This window comes from Taudactylus pleione, unplaced genomic scaffold, assembly GCF_031769625.1.
Source record: "Taudactylus pleione unplaced genomic scaffold, aTauple2 ptg000457l, whole genome shotgun sequence".
Lineage (NCBI taxonomy): Eukaryota > Metazoa > Chordata > Amphibia > Anura > Myobatrachidae > Taudactylus > Taudactylus pleione.
The window spans coordinates 2,251,043-2,269,695 of NW_028284859.1; the positions used below are offsets into that span (position 1 = coordinate 2,251,043).

An 18,653-nucleotide genomic window follows, 5' to 3' on the forward strand; every position below is an offset into this window, starting at 1 on the left:
GGAACTGGTCCAGTTCATTATCTATTTGAGGCATTAGTTGATCAAATTTTTCATCAATATTAGACACAAGCTGTTCTAATATTTAATTTATATTGTAATCATATACAAAGCATAATTGTAATGGCAGCATTATATATTATGGTATCCTTCACCTGGGAAGCATGCACCTCTAATGTTGGGTGGCATGGGTAACGGGGCTTGGGTAATGGTGGACATTGGAATTTAGGGATTATGAGTCGAACTGAGCCCCGACTCGTTTCTTCCCACCAACTTCGTATCCCAAAACTAGGCAAAACATCATTAACCCAGTGCCGGATCTCACATCTTTTGGATTAAATATAAAAGCCCCTCCCTTGTGATTGGGTGCCATTTCACACAGGAGTACAGAGGGAGAGAGAGCGGACAGTGGGCTGCAGCACTGTGAGGCACTGTCACTTCACTTCCAGGTGCTAAAAACGCCATTAGGAGCACTGTGCTAAAGGGGCAAAAAAATTAAAAGATTTATGGAGCAAAGTTAGTATTATTTGGTAATATGAATAAGAAGGTACAAGGTAATATCATAATTTTGATTTTAATAATCAACCAATTGTTTTCCCCTCTTCCACTACTTAAATAATTACATACATACCCCATATACATTTCCTTGAACTTCCCGGGCATCTGAGCTAGACCCTTCATACTCACACTCTCTGGTGCACCTTTATAAATGTGCTAGAGGGGTGTGTCACCCAATTAGGAAGGAGAGAGAAAGAAGGGGTAGTATGGCCAGCTTCTCTTGCAAGCCCTCTCAGGAATTCTTAGACATTGTATTCTTTTATGGCATTTTCTCTTCTTAGTGGCTTCAAAACAGTCTCAATGTAAATGTTTTTAAATTAATCCATCGATCAATTGATCATTCTTTTTTACCTGACTTCTACTCCATACTCCACCTCCTTTTCTCTATACTGCCCTCAGGCCTCTGACCTAGTTCCCTCATACTTACACTCTCTGATGTACCTCATACATGAACTACAGGAGTGTGTTACCCATTTAGGAAGGATGGAGGTGGTATGACCATCTTCTATTGCAATCCTTTTCAGGATTCCTTGGCTATTAACATTGTATTCTTTGAAGGCCTTTTCTCTTCTTAGTTGCTGCAAAACAGCTCTTGCAAGGCCATGTCTCAAGTTTATTTTTTTAATTAATCAATTAATCAATCAATCGATCAATCTTTTCTTACCTGCCTTCAACTACATACTCCACCTTGATGCAAATGTACTGCCCTTGTACCTCTGTCTTATCTAGTTCTTGATTAAGGAAAACATTCTTTCTATGGGGTAGTATTGTTTATTAAACTGCCACCCTGTCTGCCACTGCTTTGTGGTAATGTTTCATAGATGTGCTTTATTCTTTTAAACTGCCATGTGTTTGTACCACTGCCGTTGGTGAACAATATTGTGAGCTGTGATGTGGTCAAAATTGACTGAAAATGACTGGGAATTAATGTTATTGAGGTTAATAATACTGTACTAAAAATAGGCCCATATTATATGACTTTAGCTGTATGTATCAATTTTTTTTTTTAAATCCACATCCAAATCCAAATTCAGAACAAGTGAAACCAAAATACAATGATGAATTAGAACAAAAACCAAGACCAAAACACGAGGACCCGCACACATCTCTATTGCCAATTCAAATTGCATGCACCATATGAGTTTTTAGGGTTTTTAATGCACATGCTGTAACAAAAAGTCACTGAACTCTGTGAACAAATAAGACTAGAAGAAAATGGAAGGCACAAGGGGACGGGCTGTGAGAGGGCCGTAACTAGGGGTGTGCGAGCGGTGCGACAGCACAGAGCACTGCGCTCTGTGGGCAGCTCTGCCGCTCACTTACAGCTGCTGCAACTGGCTAGCATGGTGCCTGTAACAGCCCCCAGCTGCCAGAATCTCTGTAGCAGTGCCACCTGGAGCGTACTTATGACACTACAGACGGTCACAATGCTGCCCCTACAGCAGCCAGGAGCATCCTGAGGATGCTCCAGGTATTGCTGTAGTCACCCACTCGGCGCCAGGTTCAGGCCTCGTCCCCTTCGTGTGATGTCATGCAGAGGGGCGTTGCCTGCAATGGGCACTGGGAGCACTTGGCTGTGACAATAATACAGCAAGCTTGGATCAAAAGATACAAAGTGAGGGCACAAGGGCACACTAGCATATACTTCAGAACTCTCCAATGCACTAACAGTCCTTTTATACTTGTCAGAGGTGGGAAAACACACATAGGGCCTGATTCAGCACGGGTCGCTATTCTGCTTATACACACACAATGCGGTTGCTAATATCAGCGGTGATATGTAGATGTTGCATTCACATTGCGATCACAGCCTGACATAAGGACGTCCACTTCCCCTTGCTGACATCTGTATACTAGGGCAACATAGAGAAACAAACGGTAACATCGGACCCATACGCACAATTAAGGCAGGTCAGACCTACTGCACACGTTATGAGTCCTCAGGCTGCGTCTGGTATTGCAGTGGCTAATTTATGCATGCCCATGCAACGACATTGAGACGCAATGGCACGCCTGCGTTCGCCCGACCACCCCCCCTGTCACCACCCACAAATGGCACTTCCTGTCAATCACTCTGCCAATGGTCTGCGTATCCTCTGCTATCGTAGTCCCAATCGCAGTGTCTGGTTCGTGCACGCTCACTGTGATGTGTACGCATGTGCAGTGAAAATTAATCATCCGATTGCGTGCCTATAAGCAATCACGAACCTTGCTGAATCTGGCCCATAGAATGGAGAGATAATATACAGAAGAATGGAACATGGACAAACTATAAAACTACAGTATATCACAACACCTGAACTGATACAATAGCCTACAGGTATGAAATTATTTAACTGTGAAGAACATCAGATCTTATTATTATTACCAGTTATTTATATAGCACACACATATTCCGCAGCGCTTTACAGAGAATATTTGGCCATTCACATCAGTCCCTGCCCCAGTGGAGCTTACACTCTATGGCCCTCATTCAGAGCCACTCGCTAGCGGCAGTACGCTCGTTCCGAGCGATGTTCGCACATCTGCGCATGCGTACGGTTTTTAGTACGCATGCGCGAACCAGTCAGTGCGGCCGAAAATCGTTGGTACGCAATATAGCGAGGGCCTGCTATTTTGAGTGACAGAATGAGGCGTATGTGGGTGGTAACAGGGGAAGGTGCTTGAAAACGGGGAGTGGAGATCCGAACGCAGGCGTGCTTAAAGGTCAAAACGGGCGTTTTAAGGGAGTGCATAATTAATACAGCAGCGTCATTGACCACGTCACTTGGTTTTTTTTAACTCAGAACTGCTCGCAAAATAGCGGTTGAAAACACCAACCACAAGAATAGCGAGCAGTTCATACGCTGTACGATGTACTCGATTAATCTAATAAAAAGCGGACATGACGTATGGTGCTTGCGGCCAGGGGGCGTTTTTATCAAATAAACGAGCGTATGTTTTGCTCGCTCGTTCAGACTTAGAGGTGGGAACAGACTGCAATTTGCGAACGGATCATTTGAATAGCCACCCCTTGTTTTTGAACGAACGACCACAAATAGCGAACGGCTCTGAATCAGGCCCTATATTCCCTATCACATACACACTAGGGTTATTTTTTATTGGGAGCCAATTAACCTACCAATATAATTTTGGAGTGTGGGAGGAAACCGGAGTACTTGGAGTAAACCCACGCAAGCACAGGGAGAATATACAAACTCTGCACAGTTAGGGCCGTGGTGGTAATCAAACACATGACCTCAGTGCTGTGAGCCAATAATGCTAACCATTACACCTTCTGTGCTGCCCAATAATTGTAACCCATCCTACATATACACACGTGTTTGTTATTTAATTTGAATGGTGCAAAGTACATATGCCAGTAGCAATCCACCAGAGCCTTATTGAAGCTAGTGTACTCTGTGTTATTCCTAGACGTTAGCATGGAAACCCCTTACTCCACATCGCAAACTTACATCGATGATTTTAATCCTGCAGATTACTTACAGACATACTATGTTCCCGGGCAGGGAACTTTAACTGGAGAATGGACAGACTTTGCATTACTGAATCTTCATGAAACATTTGCTCCAGGTAAAGCATTTATCTACTAATAATAACTACTACACTTACTGCATAATCAGTGTTAAAAGTGTGTAACCTTGCATTAATGTATTAAACAAACTGAAAAAGAACAACATTTATTGCTTTCTGAAAAAATGCAAATAAAATGATGCTTAATAATAATACATAATAGGTTTCAGCTACAAATCCGAAAAAAAAATTCTAAACAGATTAGTACTGTATCTCAATAATTAGTTATTCTTTAATTAGGTTTAATGTTATAGAAACATTTTTATTTAAGGATTTAAACTACCCTGCAACTTCCATGCAATAATCTACAAAATAACCCAGATATTTGGAGTTACTGGAATATATATTTTTTAGTTATGTGATGTATGAACTGATTCTCTTATTAATCAAGGTATTCCAACATTTGAGTAATGTTTGGTTCAAAGGTTTTTGCTCTAAACTCCATTAAATAATCTTACTTCACTAAATGAATATTCCTTAAAAAAATAAGGAAAGTAACTATGCACCATGTAAATTAGCTCCTGTGACATCTGTTTCTCTAATCTCTAATGTAGTATCTCATTCTGAAGCATTACGTAAGGTACTATGGGCCTGATTCAGAGCCGGACGCAATTAGCGCTCGCTCGTCCTGAAAATAGGAGTGGCTATTCAAATGAACCGTTCGCTCTTTGCGGTCTGTTCACGTCTCTAGGTCTGAACGAGCGAACAAAACTTGCGGTCGTTTTTTGGGAAACTATGCCCCCTGGCCGCTCGCATCCTACGTCATGTCCGCTATTTATTAGATTAATCGAGTACATCGACCAGGGTATGAGCTGCTCGCTATTCTTGTGGTTGGTTTTTGCTACCACAATTTTGCGAGCAGTTCTGGCTTAAAAAAAACCCAGTGACGTGGTCAATGATGCTGCAGTTTTAAATATGCACACCCATAAAACGCCCGTTTTGACCATTAAGCACGCCTGCGATCGGATCTTCACTCCCCGATTTCAAGCACCTTCCCCTGTTACCACCCACATACGCCTCATCCTGTCACTCAAATTAGCAGGCATTCGCTATTTTGCGAGCACATGAATTTCGGCCGCACTGACTGGTTCGTGCATGCGTATAACGATCCATACGCATGCGCAGTTGGGAAAACATCGCTCGGAGCGAACGAGCTGCCGCTTACGAGTGGCTCTGAATCAGGCCCTATATTCCATATATTCCATTGTTGTCGGCGAGGTGTGTTTGGTTTAGCACTGCAGCCAATAAGAGTCAGAAGGACTCTCATGGGCTGCTGCACCCTGGGCCCAAGCCGGGCTGGAGCTCACTCATGAGCTCCACTTTCCAGTTCCCACTGTGGGTGAAGGGAGTGACGTCATGACATGTCTCCTTGCACTGCATAAAATGACACTGTATAAGGGACACACTTCTGTGGGCACTGTATATGGGGCACTACTGGGGCACTGCATAAGGGGCACTACTGGGGGTACTGTACAAGGGGCACTGCTGGGGGTACTGTACAAGGGGCATTACTGTGGGCACTTTATAATGGGCACTGCTGGGGCACTGCATAAGGGGCACTACTGGGGCATTGCATAAGGGGCACTACGGGGGTACTGCATAAGGGGCACTACTGGGAGCACTGTTTAAGGGGCACGACTGGGGCACACCATAAGGGGCACTACTGGGGGCCCTGTATAAGGGGCACTACTGGGGCACTGCATAAGGGGCACTACTACAGGGGACACTGGATAAGGGGCACTACTATAGGGTTCATTGCATAAGGGGCACTGCAACTGGGGGAATTGCATAAGGGGCACTACTACTAAGGGTATTTCACAAGGGGCACTACTACTGGGGTCATTGCATAAGGGGCACTACTACTGCGGGCATTAAGGTGCATATGGAATGGAAAGGAATGTTCCCAGATTGACAAAAAACAGTGGTATGTCATGTTGACATGCCCCCATTTTTCCGTGACCATGCCCACTTTTCGGTGCATACACCTTTTGCTCCAAATACCCTAGTTACGCCACTACACCATAGCCTCAGTTTACCTGGGGCTATCCAGTTCATATCTGCTCCAGCCGATACTGCTCTGATCTCCTGTTGAATGTATAAGCTCTAAGCCCTTACTGCCCTGAGTTTTAGACCTGGAGGCATCCCAGTAAGGGTGAGAGCATCTCTCTCTATGGGAAAAGGGTAGTTGTTATAGGCAGAAGACCTCTGTAGTGTTGCACTATGGGTCTTATATAATCATTCTGGTGTTTCATAACAAAGCCCAGGGAAAAAACCTCCTTGTACTTTTTGTGCAGGTGACTTCATAAGTTTAGGATATGCAACAGATCTTATCAATGCCAGGTTTAGGGGTAGGCTAAAAAGGCTGCAGCCTATGTTCTCACCACCAAGCAGTAGAACCATATGCTATTTTGCTGTTGCATGCAAAAATTACATTATTGTCCCAGCAGCTCTTATCAGTATTATTTTTCCTATTGGCACTGCTATGACTGTGCGCTCTGCATCTTGCTCTATCCTAGATATTAAGGGGGACTTGGGGGCCTTGATAAATTTTAGCAGTTTTTTTTTCTTACCCTGAGAACCTATAGGTATTTCAGATTTTTCTTCCTCTACTTTATTCTCTCCTCTAATACATTTTAGGGATGCCCACCATTTCCACCATGATGGTGTCTAATTTTCTGCTGTGGGTTTCCTAGCAACATGTTTCAGGTTTTGGTTTTGTTGAATTTAATCTTAGGTATGGTGACAGTGCTGTGGCTTGGGGTTGATTATTGCTGTGGCGGGAAAGAGCAGCTGGTCAGTATTACCCCCTCCTCTAAGTGCATGGCTGATAACACTCAACCAGTAGGCATGATATGAAGAAGTTAAAACCATGATTACAGGCATCTCAAAAGGCCTGTTGCCTCCCCTTTTAAATACCATTTCTCAAACTGTACTGTATGTGGTAGCTGCATTGGCTCTAGGTAACAACTGGTGCCACCCTGTGTAACTTATTTTAATCCAAAGCATGTGATAGTTGCATAGAGATCTGAATCCCCAATAGTTAGCTCTGATTCTGGATGCTCTTATTTTGCCACTATAGTTTGTAATTGCTATGAATAAAGATGACCCAAATCTCAGAACATTTTAGCATATAAGTTTAAACTTGCTTTAACTACAGTATGTTCAAGATGATGAAAGCCTCTTTGATGCTAGAAGGCACTCACAGGACTTCAATACACATATACATATTGAACATTTCAGAGATAACAAGCTTCAGTAACAAGTGTGGTGCCTCCAACAGTGGTGGTTAGGGGCGGACAAGAAGGGCTGTTGCCAGGGACACTGTGGCCTATGGGCATGGACGAAGTCACCCACCACCATAGTTATGAACTGCATCCGCTGTCATATACTCAAGCTGTGTGCTGTATTGTTCCCTCCCAATTGGAGTCCCAGTCTCCCAGAATGCCAGGACTGGGCGTGACAATCATCGTGTATGGCATTCCGGGAGCATCTGCAGCAGAGAAAGAGGACGGAGGAGCAGCAGCAAGGAGGAGAGACCCGCCTGCCTTCAAGTTAAGGTAAGAATTACTGCTCCCCCCTGGCAAATGGCCTTCTCCCCTTGGCACACGGTGCCCCCCCCGTGCAGATTAGCTGCCCCACAATTAGTATTTACTTTTTCTGCCCACACCCCCAAACAGGCCATGCCCCATGAGCTTAGAGCGTCAAAGGAAAATTTTGCCTTGAGCTCCACAATGTCTAGAACAAGCCCTGGACTCCAAAAGGTTGCTATGGAGCCGAAAAGTGATATTGCAGTGCACTTGTGCATTAAATTGATTGGAATACAAACATACATACATACATACATACATACATACATACATACAGGATAGAGCAGGGAAAACAGAGGAGTGCTGTTTTAAATGTTGTACATTACTACAATGAAGTAGCAGTGGGAATTTTATCAATAAATACTTTTTAATCTATCAATATGCCTTTAACAGAAATAGTAAACCAGCAAGTGGGAACAATGTGATTCTAACACATACTGTATGAGTAATTGTAGATATAGTATGAAGCTTTTGGTTTCTTTTTTTCTTACCACACTCCTAAGTTGCAAATATACGAAAATAAATTGTGTTTTATTCCTAAGGTCGTGTTGAAGGAGATTTACTAATTGATTTTGGTGCCGGGCCAACAATTTACCACCTCCTCTCTGCTTGTGAAGTGTTCAACAACATAATCACCTCTGATTTTCTTGAGCAAAATCGCACAGAACAGCAGAAGTGGCTGAGGAAGGACCCTGATGCTTTTGACTGGACTCCACTTGTCAAATTTGTCTGTGAGCTGGAAAATAATAGGTAATTAATGGGACTGATATTAATAGACATATTAAATGGTGGATAGACCCCCGAGTTTAGTTTTGTTTGTAGATTCATCACCATGTTTTGGTTTTGCCAAAACAACCCTCACGTGTTTTGTTTTTAGTTTTGGATTAAAAAATTTTTTATAAAATAATAGCTAAATTTATGTAATTTGGGCCTGATTTTGTTCCTAGTGTATTATTAAACTCAATAACATTATTTTACAGTAATTTCCAGTCAATTTGAATCACCTCATAGTTCCCAATATTGTTCACTAATATTGGCCAAAGCCTGGTGGGCTAAACTAAGCAACTAAGAAGTGACAACCCCATAGAAAGAATGTTTTCATTAATCGAGAAATACATCAGAGGCTCAAAAATATAGAATGAAAAGAAGAGTAGTGCAAGATGGATTTGTCCTTGGACCCTCCTTACCACCCACCCACCCACTATTAAGTTGTATATTAAAAAAGGACATGCACAGTTTAACAAACCAAGCACTTCAGTGACAGGGACTGCAACTTTTGCGGCTGAAGTGCCTGGTTTGTTTGGGCCCCCACAAAACAAGCTACCAGTGGGCTTAAGGCAGCTATCAGCGTTCAAAATCATCTCTAAACAGGGAAGATGTCATTATCATCCTCATTCTCATCAGTGTTAATATCATCATCACACAATATTAGCTCATCCCCTCTGTAATCCACCTTTACAGAAGACTATGTACTTAGTTGCATTTGGCAGGTCTTCCTCAGTGTATTTTTTAGTTTAGTTATATGAACATGAGTTTTTCTACATTTTAAGGAAGTAGCCTCCTATGCTGATTGCTCATAAGGATCCCGGCTGTTCTAAACACTCTTTCCAAGTACACACTGGAAGATGGGCAGCTTAAGTACACCAAAGCTAGTTAGTACAAGGGGCTCCAGATTGCCTTTTTTTCTCACAGTACTCAAAAGTACTGAGTGACAGGCTAATTTGTACATTGTCATTAATATAATATAATATAATCCTCCACGATTCTATTGATGCTTAGGTATCAGATTGAATTATGGTAGAGGCGTGGCAATTATTTTAAACCTAACCAGATGCCAAAATGATGTTTTACTTTGGTGCACTGAGTTAACTCATCATCCTCAATCCCCAGTGGGTCTCTTGAAAAAGGTCAGTTTCTTCCTGGCAGCAGGATTTGCAGTAGAAAGTGTAGCAAGGGACATCGTCATGCCATATGCCATTTCAGCTTACAACTTACTAACAAGCATCTCTTTGCATCTCGTAAGTTCTGTGTCAGTTGGAAAGAAAGATATTACGTATTACTTAAACTTGGGATCAAGCATGGTTGCCAAAGTGTAGTGATCAAATTACAAGATCTTGACAACTCTTTGGTCCTGTTGCAGTGAATAAAGAACTTTATCTACAAGTCCAACATACTTAGCAGGATCACTGCAGTTCACCTTTTCTTTCAGTTTCTTTAGCTGTTTTTCCAGTAGTTTTATTAAGGGAATCACCTGAACTGACAGTGTCTGAACTCACTTCATTAGTTACTACTTCAAAGGATTTCAGTAGCTTGCATAAAAGAGAGAGTATTCTCCAGTGTGCTGGACTAGGATACATTTCCACTCCTTTCACAATGTCATGGCTTGTTGTGTTGGTTTGGATGGCTTGGTGCTGTTCCTTCATTCGCTGAAGCATATAACAGGTAGAATTTCACTTAGTCATTATATCTTGCTTCAGTTGGTGGCATGGCAAATTGAACTATTCTTGCAGTCACTTCAATCTTCTATATGAAGTTGCTAAATGCTGAAAATGGAGAACAGATAATTCCGCACAGAACAATTTTTTCATAAAAGTACCAACCATTTATTATTACTATGTAAATTGCGTCATTAAATATTGTTGGTGGTGCTCCCAAAGCTCAAGAATACATGTACAAAAATGAAGAGAAAAGAGTAGAGCTAGTCACTGGGGCACTCTTATGGATAATTAGGTATATTTATAAAATATACCTTTTAATATTTATCAATAAAATAATAGGGCACCATACATTCTATCCACAGGGTACAGATGATATAATAATGATCATCTGCTGTGATGTAAAATGGCGAAATATTTAGTTAGATCTCTATATCACTGGGTGTATGATTGAAAAGGTACTGATTATTGAACAACTATAATTAAACACATATTAGGTTATATTGCTCTACCTGTGCATGTTAATCCCAATCAGCCTCTTTTAACCTATGGCACCTGGTATTCCCAGGAGGTCTCCCATCCGAGTACTAGGCAGGCCTATCACTGGTTAGCTGCCAAGATCAGACGAGATTGGGCAATCATGTGATGTAAGGCTGTAGGTATAATAACAATGGGTTGCAGCAGCACCTGGTCAGAGCAGTAACCATAACTGTAGGGCTATCACAAAGGATAGTCCATTTATTGTTTAAAATACAGTGCTCAAAGAAAGTGTTGCATAAGCACACCTAATTTGTTACACGTACATTCATTAATTTATGTTGTCAATACAATTTATATAACATGTAACACAAAATAGGTGAGTGATTAGTTATCAAACAAGAGCTATTCAGTTAGATTCATAGTATTGTAAAAATCAATACATTAAATGTAGAATATAACTCTAGATAGATAAAGACTCACAATGGAATGCTATTAGGTTGGTCCTATAGTGTATTGAGGATAAACATTGCATAATTGTATTGGATAATCTGTTCAATCTAATGATGTTAAACACAAAATGTGAAGAAAATATCCCTGATAGTACATCATCGCACACAACTTGTCACAATCAATGGTCAAATAATAAAGAGATTATAAGTAAAATAAGGTACACTATTGTGCAGATGGATAGTGACTCAATAGATCATGAAATCCACCAACCAAGTGTGTATTCTTAAATATACAAAATGATCATAGCTAGTGATCATCAATCGCAGTGATATAACATCACAGTATTAAGTCATATGTGAGGGGCGAGTGCGGTGCAATGCCTGCTGCCGTGCAGGTGTACGTCCGTTACTTACCTTGCGTCGCACCCTCTCACCTTCAGGCCGCGTGTTGAGCAGACGGTCCTGGAACCTCCGAATAGAACACGGACACGAGGACCTAGGGGGAAGGAGACGAGGTGAGTACCGTCCTTCCTCACGTCGACCGACGCGCCCTACTGAACCAGGGGATAAATTCAGGTTTTAAGTGAAGATCATCATTGGCACTTTTGGCCTCAGATCCCGAATTTTCACCTATCGGTACTCACGCACCAGGTGAAGATCCGTCCTTGCACCGGGTTGCAAGGTTCACCGTCCGCCCAGAAGGAAGGAGATAGGTAGTGACAAACAAACAGGGAGAGACAGTAAACACAGATATTTCTCACCGTGTCCACTCTTGCTCTTCGTCCGCTCACTCGCCTACAGGTCCCTGTAAGGAGATACACAACACAGCCGTGCAGGGCCTAAACCTACGTCAAGCAACTACACATACTAAAACGGCATCACCCTCAACCTACAGTGTGTGTAGTGCGACAGATATAACAAAACTAAACATTTGCCCTGCACGGAACACCAAACACAGACTAAATACACAAGAGCAAAACACAGTGCTGTCCCTTTAAATGTCTGCTACCTATCCAGAGCTGGCCAGCTCCTCTTCTCGGTGACTGGGGAAACCACTACCTCATGGGTGGAAGCCGTACAGCTCTCCACCACTGCTCACACCTCTAATCATCTATGCGGGGGCTACCTAATGGGCTCAGGGCCCTGGACCTAACGCCCAGGGTCTTACCAGCGGCTCAGGGCTTATGCCTGCCTACTGTGGGGTACTCAAGGGACTTGGGCCTACTGCCCAGACCACTTTTATTGGGGCTCAAATATAGGGCCTAGTGCCCTCCTGTATGGGTACAGGCCTACGCCTGGTTTATGGCCACGGGCCTAGTGCCCGCCTACTCGATCATTTAGTGGCCTGGGCCTAGTACCCAGGCTACTCACACCTTATTACGGGCCAATCCTTTTATAGGGCCTAATGCCCACTATAGTGCCCCGGGCCTTGTGCCCGCCTAATTACCCACGGGCCTAGTGCCCGACAACGCTCCACGGGCCTAACGCCCGACAATCCTGGTGGTCTAGGGAGGGGGTATATGGTGGGCCTCATGGAGGGCCTACCTGCTACGTTGGAAGAGGCTGCGGGGGGGAGCTTCGTGACGCTCTTTCACTTCCCACCCCCGCAGTCCTCTCCGGTCCTCAGCCGCATTCTTCTGCCGCTGGCCCGTCCTGGCCAGCGGCGCCGCCTCTTCTTCTCTTCCTCCAGCCGGCGCCGCCTGTCTTCTCTCTTGATAGCGGCGTCTTCTGGCCTCTTCCGCGGCCGCCGCCCCTGTTGCCGCGCCGATCTTCCACTCTTCGGGAGGTTTTCTCTCCTCCCTCTCCGCCGCCGAACTAACTTTTCCCGCTCTGCGCCGTCTAATACAAGATGGCGCGAGTGGGCGGGGCTATGACGCGGCGAGCCGCGATTGGCTTGTCGCGTCCGCCTCTGATTGGCTGCTGGCCCGCGAGTCAGATTTGGCTCGCGGCCAGAGCCAAACGCCCGCCGCGCCCAACGCCTGACCGGCGCTGGGAGCAAGTACTCTCTCCCAGCGCCGGCTACCCGCCGGCTCTTGGCTGCCGGGCGCCAAGCTCCGCTGAGCTTGCGCCCGGAGCCAAGCTTCTCCCGGCGCCACAGTACCGCCGGCACTGGTGAAAGGGACCAGGCGGAACCTTCACCAGGTGCCCGCGGTATCTGCACCGACGCTAGGGACATTACTGTCCCAGCGCCGGCAACGGATGTGTCCCGCAGAGGACACATCCCTCCTGCCTGCCCCTGCACGTCGGCTGATGCTGGGATCAAACTCGTGATCCCAGCACAGCCTTCCACACATACACAGATGGTACTGTAGGACAATTCTTCTCTCATTTAGTATGCATGTAAAAAAAGGAGGAATAACATTCACAGTTGTGCATATAGGTCACAAATAGAATGATAGTGGAATAAATCACTAAAACCACTGTGCAAAATTGTATTATCCTGGAAGGCTGGTCTAAATATAAAGTTTGTTAATAAATTTGAACACTAAGGTCCCAAACCAGATTAGAGTATTAATACAATACCAATCCCTGAGCTAAAATAGCCAGGAGTGCGATACGTGCACTGACTGATTCTCCTAGAAAAAATGTGAATCAAAGGATGCGCGAATGAGGACTTGTCCACTGAATTATTATACGTGTGTTGTCTGTGAGTTTGATTGGCAACGCTCGCCCCTCTGCACACCGCCTTCTCTTTCTAATTTGTATATTATGGTATATTATGGCCTTAACAAAATGTCCCTCAGTCATACTGGTAGATTAGAGGATCGTTACCTATGTGCCATTGGTTACAATTGATTAGCCACTGACAAATAATTCATGTGTCAATGATTTATACTGTTAGACTACTGACACATACACGAATTGGCGAATCGTACAAAAATCTGGTCAATTTAATTCAACAAACTTGTTTGCTCAGTCTACAGGATATGTAGTGAGAATATCGACATTCAAATGTCAACAGCATAATGTTGACATGTTCTGAATGTCTACATTCATGATGTCAAAATGTTGAAATTTAACGTCACTGTTCACAATGTCAACATGTCGACATTTCCAGAATATTGACATTGTGAATGTCTGCAGTCGGCATATGAAATTATGGATAGGTTTAGGATTAAACTGCAACTAGAGTTAGGGATAGGGAAAGGCTGTGGTTAGGGTAAGGGTTGAGGTTAAGCATCAATTAGGGTTAGGGTAAGGGTGCAATTAGAGTTAGGGCGCAATTAGGGTAATGCTAAAATATCATTGTCGACATGCTGATTGTTGACATTCAGAATGTTGACATTATGTCAGTGTCAACATTGTGAATGTTAACATGAAATGTTGACATTGTGAACATGTTGATATCCCGAATGTCGACATAATGAATGTTGACATGTCAAACTACATCTTCTTATTTGGACATTCAAATAAAACACTTCTCCAGATTTTCCTGGATGTAGTCTGACATTGTCTGGGTCTCTAGCAATGAGAGTCGAAAATCCTGTCCCCGCAGTGGGGACTTTCCTGGAACCAAGTCTATCCCATCATCACCTTCCCAGTGGGGTGGCATGTGCTCTACTCTCCACTTATAAAAAACACTATATTGCTTGTTGTAGGACCAGAAAGGAGATTATTTCTGATTGAGAGGTTCCTGTTTGCTTCTGAGAAGCAGTAGTACCCTGTGTGCTGGTGATATGTAGGATCTTACACCCATCTAACCAGAGAGAATGGGTGGGGTTGTTTGTAAAGATGGAGACCCCATAATTCCACCGAAATTAAATTGCCAGCTGCCCCGGAATTGATGAATGCTTAAACCTCTGTTTTGTCCTTAGGATACTGAGAGTGATGGGTACCAAGAAGTGTCTAGGTTCAAGTAAGGTTTTTACTGAATAATTACCTTATCTAGTCTCTCTGGTTCTGATTAGGCATGGCCTTTTCCTGACTTCTTGGGGAATTTCTCCAGGTGATCTTGGCTGGCACAGAACAAACATAGTTTGTGCTTAAAGCACCATTCTCACTCCTGTTGGGTAAGGCATGGTCTACCCAGCTGCATGGGTTCCTCATATTGGTTCCATGGTAATTGCTGCCAGGGTGCCCGTTTGGGTGACAGGTCCTGGAACCTTCCTCTCTCCAGTGCCTTTTTGGTCTACCAGATGTCACATTTGATACAAACAGCAATCATGCTCTCTAGTAACTATGGAAGGTCTCGGGATGCTAAAGCATCCTTGATGTGGTCTGTCAATCCCTTCCAGAAGATGGCTAGAAGGACTTCAATGTTCCATGTACGCTCAGAGGACAGAGGTCAGAATTGGATATAGTACTCTCCCACTGTGGAAGAACCTTGGTGGAGCCGAAGGATGGAGGATGCTACTGATGAGTTTATTCCATGTTCATCAAATATAATCCATGAGGCATTGATAAATGCTATAGAGTCCTGAGATGGAAGAAGCACATGCCATTTCATGGTCAGATAGTAATTAGATGATAAATTCTATCCTGGTCCTCTCAGAAAAAAAATTCACTGGGGACCACTTAGAATCAATACTTGACTAAGAAACCTAAGCAACCGCTGGAGTTCCCTTCATATACACTAGGGTTGGGGATCCGTTGGTAAATGGAGGCGTAGGGCTGGCAGGTGGAACTGTTAAATTCCCAGAGGGTGAGTGAAGGACCTGATGGAATTCATCCAGGTGACGTGACAGGTCCTGCTGACAGAGCATTATCTACGTAGGTACATGGAGGTGCTGGCACTGTTTGTACAGCACAAAGCATCCAGTGAGAGGCTTGGATGTGTTAGTACTGTGGGAACAGCGCATACCATGCAATGAGATGCAGGAAAACATTTGCACTATGGGAACAGTGAATAGCGTGAAATGAGAGGCGCAGATGTGTTGACAGTGTGGGGACAGTCCCCAGCATGCAATAATATGCAGGAAACCATTGGCACTATTTCAACAGCTCGTAGCATGCAATGCTATCAGGAATATGTTGGCACTGTGGGAACAGTGTCTAGCATGCAGTGAGAGGCACTCATGTGTTAGCACTGTGAGGACAGTGCACAACATACAATGAGAGGTGTGGATGTGTTGGCAGTGTAGGAACAGCGTGTAGTATGCAATGAGATACACTGAGTAGATGCAATAACCCTGAACGTCAAAACAAGACAGTGGTGTATCAGAGAACACACATGCACATAGATCATAAATGCAAATGGTTGAAATTGACAGAACCAAATAAACTCTAAGGGCCTGATTCAGAGCGGTGTATTGTTTTTTATTCCTGCCTCCAGGCCGCTCGCTAAGCTGTGGGTGACCACCCACAGCTTTAGCGGGCGGCCTGGTGATGGTCACGATTATTGCGACCATAGGCATTGCGAGGAGACCCTGAGGTAGGATCTCAGCACTCGCAATGCCGAGTGGACTTCCTGCTGTAATAGAGCAGGAAGTCCACTACTGATATCACGAATGATGTCAGTAGGGCTGCCCACAAACAGCAGGTGTTCCTTCGGGAACGCCTCCGTTTGTGCAGCCACCCCCCCTACCTGCCTACAAAACGGGGTGAGCTGTCGATCAACATTGACATCTGCCCCGTTTTTTTTGCGAGCTCCGGAGTGAGTGAAGTTCTCACTCGCTACGGGGCTCACGCACGTGCGTGATGCATGACACGCATGCACACTGGGCCACCATCGACCCACTTGTGAGCGCTATGCACTCGCGAGTGGGTCTGAATCAGGCCCTAAGTGCCCCAATGGACATCACCATGGATTCCATCCAAGAGGATATTGACTTTACTCAATGAGGACACAGGTCGCTGTCCAGTGTAGTTGGTTCCAACTGTGAAAGCAACCAAGTATTTAGCTGGTATGAGGACTCTGCTTGGAAACACTGCTGATAGAAATGAGGGTATGGATGTGCAGTTGTCAAGGAGATACAACACTAGAAGCAAACAGTACTGGATGAATAGATATTGAAGCAGGAGCATCTATGAAGGCACAGTTGATACTCAGGCACTGGAACTGTGCACTGAGCATATTTTTATAGTGGCTGGTTAATGGGAAATTTCTTGCCTGAGTCATCAGTGATGGAGGTCATTGATAACATCTGAGAGAGATGTTATGTCAGCTCTAGCCTGAGGCTGAACCCTGCTGGAATCTTAAAGGTTTCTAATTGGTAAGGCCAGCAATCAGTGACCTGCTGAGTGTTTGAAAGTAGATCAGCCATGTTCATGACAGCTGGTACTGACACCTCTAAACATGGCCTCTGTAGCTGTGGCTCTGCACTTGGCTGACTGACACACATCCATAACATGCCTACAAGATGGCCTTTTTTGCATTCACTTCAGACCACTTCCCAGACACCGCCTTGGAATGCCAATAGTTTTGCCTCCCCATTTCTACTAATGCCAGCACCTAGTGTGTATATGTGTGAGCATGTGGTAGGGAACATACTGTAGATTGTAAGCTCCACTGGGACAAGGACTGATGTGAATAACAAAATATTATCTGTAGAGTGCTGCGGAATATGTGTGTGCTATATAATTAATTAATAAAAAATAAATAAATAATCATTCTACTCAAAGCAAAAATCTGCCTTGAGTTCATCTCTGAATCAGGCCCATGGTGAGGTAGAGGTGTCCTAAAATACTATATTATAGACAATAGTAAATTAATTAAAATTAATGTGATACCAAATCTAGACTCTGGACTGAAAAAGGTTAAGAACCTGTATTGTAAATGTAAATAGTTCTGAAGTCTGCTATAGGTCATTTTAGAATTGAAGAAGGAAACATCTGTAATGCTGACTTTGTTGACAGTGATAACTGGGAGGAAAAGGAAGAAAAGCTGCGAAGAAAAGTGACAAGAGTTCTGAAATGTGATGCACTGAAGAAGAACCCATATGATCCTGTGGTTTTGCCAGAAGCTGATTGCCTAATTAGCTGTCTATGCTTAGAAGGACCTTCCAAAGACCTGGAAGCCTTCTGCAATATCCTGAAGAATTGTAAGGTCTTGCTCAAGCCAGGAGGTCACATTATTCTTCTGAATGTTCTTAATTGCACATTCTACCATGTTGGTCAGAAAAAGTTTTCCTATCTGTCCATAACTAGGGAGGACTTGGAGAGAGTAATGAAAAAGGCTGGTTATGAAATTGAGGAAATAAAGGTAATTCCACGTAATGATAAGTCAAAGATACACGTCAGTAATCATGACAGTTTTTACTTTGTCCATGCCCGTAAACCACGTAACCAGTAAGCTTAGGAAACAATTTTGGCAATGCTAGACTGATGAATTTTCAGATGTGCTTCTCCACAGTATGAAATTGCTGAGTTAATATGTGAATCTAATTTATGAGATACAAAACAGCCCAGCCACAGTTCAAAATCTTTGGTTATAGCATATTGCATTGACATACATATGCCAACATTCATACAAACTGGAAAAGACATAACACATGCTTAAGTTAAATGTATGAGTTATAGCTCTGATCGTTCTTCTCATTTCATTTCACCAACTTCATAGGTTTTTAGTTCGGGAGCAGGTCTCTCAGAATCTGATGTTTCAGTCTAGTTTTGTTTGTTTATTAGTATGTATCATA

At 43.6% G+C, this 18,653-nt stretch overlaps 1 protein-coding gene across 1 annotated transcript; it reads left to right on the top strand.

Annotated features, from left to right (window-relative positions):
* Positions 1-3,953: 3,953 nt before the first annotated feature.
* On the top strand, positions 3,954-18,310 carry LOC148504754 (nicotinamide N-methyltransferase-like). Its single transcript, XM_088448516.1, has 3 exons — positions 3,954-4,128; positions 8,258-8,465; positions 17,875-18,310. The coding sequence occupies exons 1-3, from the start codon at positions 3,978-3,980 to the stop codon at positions 18,308-18,310; spliced, it is 795 nt and encodes a 264-aa protein (XP_088304642.1). The 5' UTR covers positions 3,954-3,977.
* Positions 18,311-18,653: the final 343 nt, after the last annotated feature.

Bases quoted from the DNA above. Each gene is read 5' to 3' on its own strand.
- LOC148504754 (XM_088448516.1), top strand. From the start codon at position 3,978: ATGGAAACCCCTTACTCCACATCGCAAACTTACATCGATGATTTTAAT. The intron at 4,129-8,257 runs GTAAAGCATTTA...TTTATTCCTAAG, and splicing joins TCATGAAACATTTGCTCCAG to GTCGTGTTGAAGGAGATTTA. The intron at 8,466-17,874 runs GTAATTAATGGG...CTTTGTTGACAG, and splicing joins TGTGAGCTGGAAAATAATAG to TGATAACTGGGAGGAAAAGG.